Below are 9,947 nucleotides of genomic sequence, written 5' to 3'. Positions count from 1 at the left end.
CCTTTCTGCTGTGCTCCCATCATGGTCCTGATCATTCCACCTGCAGCACTCTGCTGCTGCATCATGTTGGCCTGCTGCTGAGGGGAAAGGTGTTGTCCTTGGCCCATCATCTGCTGAGGCCCCTGACCAGGGGACGCCTTCATGTTCGCTAAGTGCTGCCCCATGGCAGCGGGGCCTCCTGGGCTACCCATGGCTCCTTGGTGCCCCGGCTGAGTTGAGGGTGTTGCCCCCGCACGCAAAAGCTCTGACAGCTGTTTATGCTTGGCCACTGCATCCTGCCCTCCACCAACTCCCCCAGGACCATGACCAAGCCCAAGACCCAATCCTCCTGCCCCTCCACCACCGCCTCCAGGACCCAACAATGCCGGTCCTCCTCCTAGAGTGGTGTGCAGCTGGTTAGGGTCCCCACCATTGACCAGACCTTGTTCATTGGAGCTGATGAGCTCATCTGGGAGGTCGTGCTCCAATTCAAAAAGAGATCCGAAATCTGAAATGAAGAAAGGCAAGTTCAAGAAGGCAAAAAAAGCAGAAAAAGAGCGAGGAGGACGACAACAGGGACCACAGCAATGTTAAGCTGGTATAATCCATCATATTTAAGCATGACCAAGTGAAAATGTGATCACTTGCTTGACATCAAAAATTTATGAAAGCTGATCATGCATGACCAATTTTCTCACATCAGAAATTAAAAACATACTATCCAATGCAACAACACTGAGCACCGAACCAGTAAATGATTTAGAGGTGGGCAACCTGACAAACTTATATGATGAATAAAATAAAAACAGTGTTGTCTAAGCATTTTTTCCCTCCATATGAAATGACCAAAAGTGTGATCAGCTGTGGCACAAGTAGGACGATATTCATTTGACGCACTATGCATCTTGTGAGTCTACCACATTTTGTAAAAGAGAAAATGGCATGACAGACAAAGTATAGCAGCTAACCAACAATGCTGAATGAAGCAAAGTGACGGACAATAATAACCACCACTTCTAGTCAAGAGAGAGAAAAAAATTTGTAGTATCTACTGTACGATCTACTATCTGCAGAGACAGTTAAGTTTTTAGTGGCAGGCTTTGTATCCAAGCAAGAACAGTAAACCAATAGTGTGATGTGTGATTTAAAACTAACCTTACTACCCAGGTTTGCAGAAAGAGTCTCTGATCAGTAAAGACATTCAAAGTGTTGCACAGACAGGTTGACGAATGGACTATTTCATCAAAGTAAGGCCACAAAAATTGGTAAGATACACAGGGACCGGGGATAAATTATTTCTAGTGAGAACAGCAATCCAAGCTTTAGCAGGCTATATTCCGTTCAGTCAAACACAATTTTTATGCTACACATTACCAAGTAATGGTAATGTGTAGCATTACCAGGTAATGTGTAACATACACATTACAATCAGTTAGTTATCTGACACATTACAAAGAAATGTGGCAGTCAGCAATTAAACATAACTAAGTTAAACATAAATTCACTGCAGCTCACAAACATTTGAAACATGCTTTTATTCTGTCCACACTTAACTTTTTCCCCTCAGGAAGCAGAAATATTAGACAAATAATTACTTAAGCCTTATTTAAAATACAAATGCAACGGGTTCAATGGTTCAGTGCTATGACATTTGAGTAACAGTTTTGTTTGTTTGCTTGTTTGTTTTAAGTATTGCATTGCTGTAATTGTTAAAGTTTGGGTTTTGGGAGCTATCTGACCTAACTAAGGCATTTAGGTAGCACCGTTACCATTTCTTGTTGTTTTGTAGACCAAATGCTTTTTCAAATAGACTGACCATCCATGAAAATAACCTGCAGTTCAATTAATGCTACGATTTAAAGACAACTGGAGACATCAACGGGAAGCATCTTTCGGCAACAACCACACTTCATGGCAGTGACACGAAGAATAATTTTGAGTGCAGTTAATTACATCCTCAAATCGTGTTTATCTTTTGGCAGTAATGCGTCTGTCATCGATATATACTTTGTAAGGTGACGGAAATGTGTGCAGTGCCTGACTAATTTAACCGTAATGGTCTCTCTTATTGCCGAGCAGGCGGGCAGAGACGCAGCTGGCTTTGGTGTAACGACTGAGTGAATGTCTAAGTGATGAAATCTGGGTGAATATTTCGTGCGTGTAGTAGTATTCGGTCACTAACTGGGCTTTCTGGTTAGCAGCTCGGTGGTTAGGCATGGCGCTGTGTCCATGCTCCACCGTTTCGTTCTCGGGCCACTATTCCAGCTGCTGCCACACGCCATCCACACACACGCAGAAAAAAAACGTACCAACAATGGCAGTTTGAGCTTAACAATCAGTCGGACCCGTGGGCCTAAATTTAGCTCTCACCAGGCTAGCAGCACCACCGTCTGCAACCTCTGTCTTCGCTAACATCATTAACGATGGCTTACGGCAGTTAAGAAAGGGTCCGAGTTATGATGGGGCAAAACAAGGTTGTTTTAAACCCTAGCAGCCTAAAAACTCGAGTACAGAATAGCAGTACGTATACATGGCTGTCAATTTAAGACAACTCTATGACACCAAGAAACTTCATCGTAAGTTTGACTGGCAATGGGGTTACAAACAACCCGGCTAAAGTAGTCATTAGACACGGGACCGTCAAGACAAGATCCGCGTTCAAGTGGGCTAGCCTAGCGCTAGCTGAATGGCTAGTAGCTACCTCCGGCTAAAATGGCTGTTAGCATGCGAGCTAGACGGGGAGCGTTTCTTCACGTACACACACTCACTACTAGCACGCTAACATTAGCAAGCTACGACAAAAACAGAAGCGTAATCCCGCGTTTCCCTCCTCTTTTAAGTAACCACAAGCCGTTCAAAAACAAAAAACTCAACGAATAACACCAAACCAAATTATAACCTGAGCCAGTACTTACCGTTTCCATCGCTGGCGGACGCGGAAAGTGCCGGAGAGGAGAGTTTAGGCCTCTTGGCTGAAGGCGGGCCAGAGTCCAGAACGTTCTCGGCCATATTTTTTCGAAATAAAAATATATAAAGTATCCACAATTGCAGTCGTTTTCACACCTTTAGAACCTCATTCCTTTCCGTTTCCAATATTGCGACTTTTCCCCCTCCTTTTGGGGGACTAAGAGGGGGAAAGTCACGGGTACGAATTACTCCTCTTTCCCTGGGTTCGCCTCTCGATTTCAGCCTCGGCGTATATCAACCCCCTCCCTCCCTCGTCAGATTTTTTGTTCTTTATAAATTTCTGCCAGCGGAGGAGGAGGGGGTCCGTGAAAGTAGAGGGAGACACACGCATCGGCTTCCCTCTAAACTTACAGAGCCTCTTCCGATGTAAATAAACTAGCCCCTGCTACCTCTCCCATGATCGCATCCGTCATTTCAGCTTCCTTTCCAGCGGAGTCTGGATGAAGATAATGTCGGGCAGAAAAGCCTCGTTTGCCTGCGAAGTGACGGTGGTGCTGCTGGTGGCAGCGGGTGAGGATGCGGGGATGCAAATTAAAAAAATAAAACTGAAAATATTCAAGTGCAATGGTTGACAAAATATAATGCGTATTATCTATGCATATAAAGACCCAAAAACCCTCAAAGTTGGTTATGATTCATCTATGCAGCAAGATGAACGTGATCTTCTGTTTCTGAGGTTTATAGTTGCAAAGATTCATTTTGAACTGTGTTAAAGAAGGGGAACTTATGTTTTAAAACATTTTGTAAGTGGAAGCTTTAAAGAACAAAATAGTGCAATAACTTGGAATTTAGCAGACCGAAGTTGATTCATGAAGCTTGAAAACTCTGTATTCTGTGGAAAGGTTTGGCTGAGCCTGATTATTTTCTAATTTAAATACATAATGTTTTATTTATAGCTAAACTTTCAGTGAGACACCACAAAAATTTGTAATCTTCCCATGATGATGGTGCAACTCTGCAGGGTTGCTCCAAAGCCAGTTTCACTGAGAAAAGCATTAAAAGCTTGTCACCAGACTCTCCACTTCAGGCCAAGTAAACTGTCCAAAACCAATCTACAGGTTCTTTCTTTTCAGTAACATTTATAAATATGTCACTGAAAAGAAAGAACCTGTTTGAACAGTGATTGTTTTAACGTGTTAATTTCCAGTCCCCCTGGTGTTTCCCCTCAAACCTCTCTCTGTGTAAAAGTATTCAAAGATGTAAAACTGCACAAAATGTAACTGTCTAACATTTGCAATATGTTTATGAGCATGTTCCATTAAATCTGTACAGTAATGGTACACACATGCACTGTCTGAGTTTAATCAAAGGTCACTTTATTTAGTTACTGCTCCATTATATCCACCAATGTGAATTTTCACATGTGTCTCTGAAACACAGAATCAGTTTGCTTTTATAAATTACATGATCTGTGCTAGAATAACTTACTGTTAGCTGCTGGTAAATGTTTTACAGCTTGATCTGGAGTAAAGAGTGAACACACTAAAAAAATGCCCTTTTTAAACTTATTTAATCTGGGCCTTTTGGTGATGCATTCTCTAACAAGTATCTCAGCATATACTGATTCTTTTTAAGTTTTTCATTACAACAATCAATCACCTCTCAAGCAATACTTTATACAAATGCTGTGCACTTCCACAGAATACAGTGGCTTGGAAAAGTATTTGGCCCCCTTGAACTTTTCCACATTTTGTCACATTACAGCCACAAACATGAATCAATTTTATTGGAATTCCACGTGAAAGACCAATACAAAGTGGTGCACACGTGAGAAGTGGAACAAAAATCATACATGATTCCAAACATTTTTTACAAATAAATAACTGAAAAGTGGGGTGTGCATAATTATTCAGCCCCATGAGTCAATACTTTGTAGAACCACCTTTTGCTGCAATTACAGCTGCCAGTCTTTTAGGGTATGTCTCTACCAGCTTTGCACATCTAGAGACTGAAATCCTTGCCCATTCTTTGCAAAACAGCTCCAGCTCAGTCAGATTAGATGGACAGCGTTTGTGAACAGCAGTTTTCAGATCTTGCCACAGATTCTTGATTGGATTTAGATCTGGACTTTGACTGGGCCATTCTAACACATGGATATGTTTTGTTTTAAACCACTCCATTGTTGCCCTGGCTTTATGTTTAGGGCCGTTGTCCTGCTGGAAGGTGAACCTCCGCCCCAGTCTCAAGTCTTTTGCAGACTCCAAGAGGTTTTCTTCCAAGATTGCCCTGTATTTGGCTCCATCCATCTTCCCATCAACTCTGACCAGCTTCCCTGTCCCTGCTGAAGAGAAGCACCCCCAGAGCATGATGCTGCCACCCCCATATTTGACAGGGCGGATGGTGTGTTCAGAGTGATGTGCAGTGTTAGTTTTCCGCCACACATAGCGTTTTGCATTTTGGCCAAAAAGTTCCATTTTGGTCTCATCTGACCAGAGCACCTTCTTCCACATGTTTGCTGTGTCCCCCACATGGCTTGTGGCAAACTGCAAACGGGACTTCTTATGTCTCCAAAAGTTGATTCTGTTCATCTGGACGTAGCGTTTTGTGGGAGAAACGTTTCGTCACTCATCCAAGTGACTTCTTCAGTCTCAGCTGACTGCAGGTTTCCCCAAACATCTCTCTTCACTTGCATCCCAGTCACGGAAGCGTTGGAGGTAGTCCGTAAGAGATTACAGGATGACACCAACCTCAGCAACAGGACCACTCTCAGCATCGACCAAGTGTGTTTGCTGTTGGAACTGTGTCTTCATTCCACCTACTTCACATACAAGGGTCAGTTCTACAGGCAGAAACATGGGTGTGCCACGGGCTTCCCAGTTTCACCCATCGTGGCAAATTTGTACATGGAAGAAGTGGAAAAGAGGGCTTTGCTATCCTACCCTGGAAGACCACCAAGCCATTGGTTCAGATTTGTTTACGACACCTGGGTGAAAATCAAATCTCAGGACGTACCACATTTCACGGATCAAATTAACTCAGTGGACCGACACATCAAATTCACCAGGGAGGATATGAAAAGTGGCAGGTTAGCCTTCTTAGACTGTGAGATTTCCATCAGTAATGGGGGACATCTAAAAGCTGACGTGTACCGTAAACCTACACATACGGATCAGTATCTAAGGTTTGACTCTCATCATCCACTGGAGCACAAACTGGGTGTCATCAGGACACTACAACACCGAGCGAACACCATCCCCACTGACACAGCGGCCAGAGAGGCAGAAGAACAGCACATCAAGAAGATCAAGAACATATTTCGCCATCTTACAATGGTGTGATTGCAGCCATTCCCCAACTCTCTGTGAATGGGACTCATGACCATTGATCAGTGGTCTTTGATCAGTGGGTTTTGGTCAGTGGTTGTTGATCAATGGTCATGAGAATTTGCATAATTATGATGAAGGAACTGACCTCCTAGCCCATTGTTCCTTCAGTGAGCTGGTTTCAGTCATTATGCAAATGTACTGTTTATAAGATTTGGGGAAACCTGCAGTCAGCTGAGACTGAAGAAGTCACTTGGATGAGTGACGAAATGTTTCTCCCACAAAACGCTACGTCCAGATGAACAGAATCGACTTTTGGAGATTTCCTTTCCTGGATGATTGAGAATGCATCAAGACAGGACTTCTTCTGGTTTTCTGTTAACAATGGCTTTCTTCTTGCCACTCTTGCATAAAGGCCAACTTTGTGCAGTGCATGACTAATAGTTGTCCTATGGACAGATTCCCCCACCTGAGCTGTAGATCTCTGCAGCTCGTCCAGAGTCACCATGGGCCTCTTGGCTGCATTTCTGATCAGCACTCTCCTTGTTCGGCCTGTGAGTTTAGGTGGACAGCCTTGTCTTTGTAGGTTTACAGTTGTGCCATACTCCTTCCATTTCTGAATGATCGCTTGAACAGTGCTCCGTGGGATGTTCAAGGCTTGCGAAATCTTTTTGTAGCCTAAGCCTGCTTTAAATTTCTCAATAGCTTTATCCCTGACCTGTCTGGTGTGTTCTTTGGACTTCATGGTGTTGTTGCTCCCAATATTCTCTTAAACAACCTCTGAGGCCGTCACAGAGCAGCTGTATTTGTACTGACATTAGATTACACACAGGTGCACTCTATTTAGTCATTAGCACTCATCAGGCAATGTCAATGGGCAACTGACTGCACTCAGACCAAAGGGGGCTGAATAATTACGCACACCCCACTTTGCAGTTATTTATTTGTAAAAAATGTTTGGAATCATGTATGATTTTCGTTCCACTTCTCACGTGTACACCACTTTGTGTTGGTCTTTCACATGGAATTCCAATAAAACTGATTCGTGTTTGTGGCTGTAATGTGACAAAATGTGGGAAAGTTCAAGGGGGCTGAAAACTTTTGCAAGCCACTGTAAAATATCATAATGTAACTTTAGGGTACAACAACTTGTCTCTTGTGAGGAAGCCTCTAACGCAGTCGTGTCAAATTCATTTTAGCCCTCGTGCCACGTGCTGCCAAATTTGAGGTCAAGCTTGGCTGGGCAGTAGCAGTATTCTGTAATAAAATGTACTTTTCCACATTCACTTATCCAGGGATTCAGTGGGCAAGAAACCTAGCCAGGGATATCTATACCCCCCTCTGTAGTTGGCTAATAGGGAAAATAGGGATAACGAGGCAAAGTAATTAAAATTAAAGCTGCAAGCAGCGTTATGAGGGCCCTCGCACCCCGGTATGTCGAGCCACGCCCAACACATAAAACCAGCACGTCCGATCTGATGTCACATTGATGGAATTCATGCATTTAATCACCAGCTAACATTTCACCTTATTCAACCATGATTATAGTCGTCCCACTAGGTGGCGCTCTAACCATTACTGACAAATGGCATAACAAACATTTCCGAGCTCGAGTCTCATCAAGCCTGTGAAGTTTGGGAGAGATTGGACAAATTTTGTTTTCAAGTGACAGCAGATTACTGCTTTTTGGCAAGTGATTGAAACCAGGTGCCGCCATGACCACCCCGTTTCCCTGAACGTAAAAAGCTTCGCAATTTAACATCACAAAGGTCTTTAGATTCCACACAGAGGAAATCGCATCAATCTGATGAAATCCCTTGGAGGAGTTCGTCAAAGAACGGTGCCTGAAAAGAGGGGAAAATGTCGCCGAAATTACACATTCATTTTAAAATGGCTGACTTCCTGTTGGATTTGGGATATTGCTCTAAGAGACTTTTTTGTACAACTTGATCTCTCCTATAAGCTTCCCAGATTTCAGACTCATACACAAAACACAGAGCAGGGGCTGATGATTTGAAAGTTTGTAGGGGGCGCTGTGGAGCCATTTTGCACTATTCAAGGAAGGTGATCACATAACAACAAAGCCTTCGTCCCATTGGAGGTGTGCACCAAATTTCAAGGCTTTTTAAACTTTCCAAGCCCCTCAAAAGCCACTTCATTGTTCATGGTGAACAGCGTTGCCACCAGGGTGCGCCGTTCAGTTTAAAGTCACAATTTTCGCACTGAAGCATCATGAAGGACTGATGGTGATATTCACCGCTTTTGAGGTGGCCACGATGAACCTGTGAAAATCAGTAAAACAAAGTGTAAGACATGACATTTCCTGTTCCCACTAGGTGGCGCTCTGCGTATTCCTGACAATGGGCACATCAATTTGTTCAGGGTGGGTCTGACATCATGCCTGTAAAGTCTGGTACTGTTCAGACTGGATTTCATTGAGTTACACTAATTTGTTTCTTCATGGCGAGACATCAAAGTTCGCCATGCTGCTGGGGTCACACCCTTTTGCTAAAAGTCACAGTTTTCACTGTAACCCAAGACCAACTCCTTAAGGCTTTCCTGGAGAAATTTGAGGCTCTAAATGTCACCCATCACAATACTGTACCCCAAAGTGTAAAACATGACATTTCCTGTTCCCACTAGGTGGCGCTGTCCTTGATGTCAAATATGGCAGTAGAAATATGTTCAGGGGTGGAGCCTTATCATATGTGTTCACTTTGGTCAAGGTCAGGAAATGTATGACAAAATGAGAGGCAATAAGATTTTCATGGCGAGTCATCGAAATTCGCCATGGCGCCACGGCCTCACCGTATTGGGAAAACTCAAAAGCTCCGCAATTTAACATGGCCCAAGGGTGTAGTTGACACTGTCCAAAGATGAAGCTTATACGACCAAATCCCAAGGAGGAGTTCGAAAAAGTTCGAGGCATGGAAACGGTAAAATTAGAGCCAAAATGTCACCTTCACTTCTAAATGGCGGACTTCCTGTTGGGTTTGCATCAATGGGCCCCCAGACTTTTTTGTTCGACTCGGCATGATACACATGTGTGCCAGATTTCATACATGTAGCTCAAACTATGTGGTCGTAGGGCTGCATTTAACAAGGCATAGGTGGCGCTGTAGAGCCATTTCCCAGTGCTCATATGTAAAACCATTAAAATACAAAATTTTTCACCAGACCTGGCATGTGTGCAAAATTTCATGAGTTTTTGAGCATGTTTAGGCCCTCAAAAAGGCCCTTGTTTTGCCTGAATAATAGTAATAAGAAACGGAGCAGATACAATAGAGCAGATACAATAGGGCCTTCGCACTCTCGGTGCTCGGGCCCTAATTATGTGGGGACACTGAAGCACTACCAAGCTAGCATCCCCAGGTTAGGATTCCCAAGCCGGTCAGTAGATGTAATGTCTCCACCGTGTCCTGAGTTCTCCTTGTGGGCCTCCTCTGAGGACTCCTCCCTGTTGGGCACCTCACCTGGGAGGTATCCAGACAGTATCTTAGTTTGATGCACAAACCACATCAACTTGCTCCTTTTGATTAGGAGGAGTATAGTGTTTATACGCTGAGTCCCTCTTGAATGACTCATCTACCCTATTTCTAAGAAAGAGCACAAACACCATTCAGAGAAAGTTTATTTCTATCTGCAATCTTATTCTTTTGGTCATTACCCAAAAGATAGAAATATAGATTTGCCAGTAAATAAACAGCTTCACTTTCACACTCAGCTCTCTCTTTACTA

General features: G+C 43.5%; 1 protein-coding gene across 5 annotated transcripts in view; it reads right to left on the bottom strand.

Annotated features, from left to right (window-relative positions):
- Positions 1 to 3,426, bottom strand: part of ep300a (EP300 lysine acetyltransferase a) — a 32,183-nt gene extending 28,757 nt beyond the window's left edge. For 3 of the 5 annotated variants that reach the window (XM_085415837.1, XM_085415839.1, XM_085415838.1), the window contains exons 1-2: positions 2,895 to 3,425; positions 1 to 487 (exon numbers count right to left, since the gene is read on the bottom strand). The exon at positions 1 to 487 is cut by the window's left edge and continues 181 nt beyond it. In XM_085415837.1, the coding sequence (XP_085271963.1) occupies positions 1 to 487; positions 2,895 to 2,988 (581 nt within the window). In that variant the 5' untranslated portion in view covers positions 2,989 to 3,425. Of the gene's footprint in view, positions 488 to 2,894 lie in introns of all 5 variants that reach the window. The other 2 variants (XM_085415840.1, XM_085415841.1) reach the window with 1 other exon arrangement.
- Between the last annotated feature and the right edge of the window lie 6,521 nt (positions 3,427 to 9,947).

The sequence above is a fragment of the Rhamphochromis longiceps genome, linkage group LG8 (assembly GCF_057381845.1).
Source record: "Rhamphochromis longiceps isolate RC_006_pf linkage group LG8, R_longiceps_female_GT1.1, whole genome shotgun sequence".
Classification (NCBI taxonomy): domain Eukaryota; kingdom Metazoa; phylum Chordata; class Actinopteri; order Cichliformes; family Cichlidae; genus Rhamphochromis; species Rhamphochromis longiceps.
This window is presented reverse-complemented; position numbering and strand designations above follow the sequence as displayed.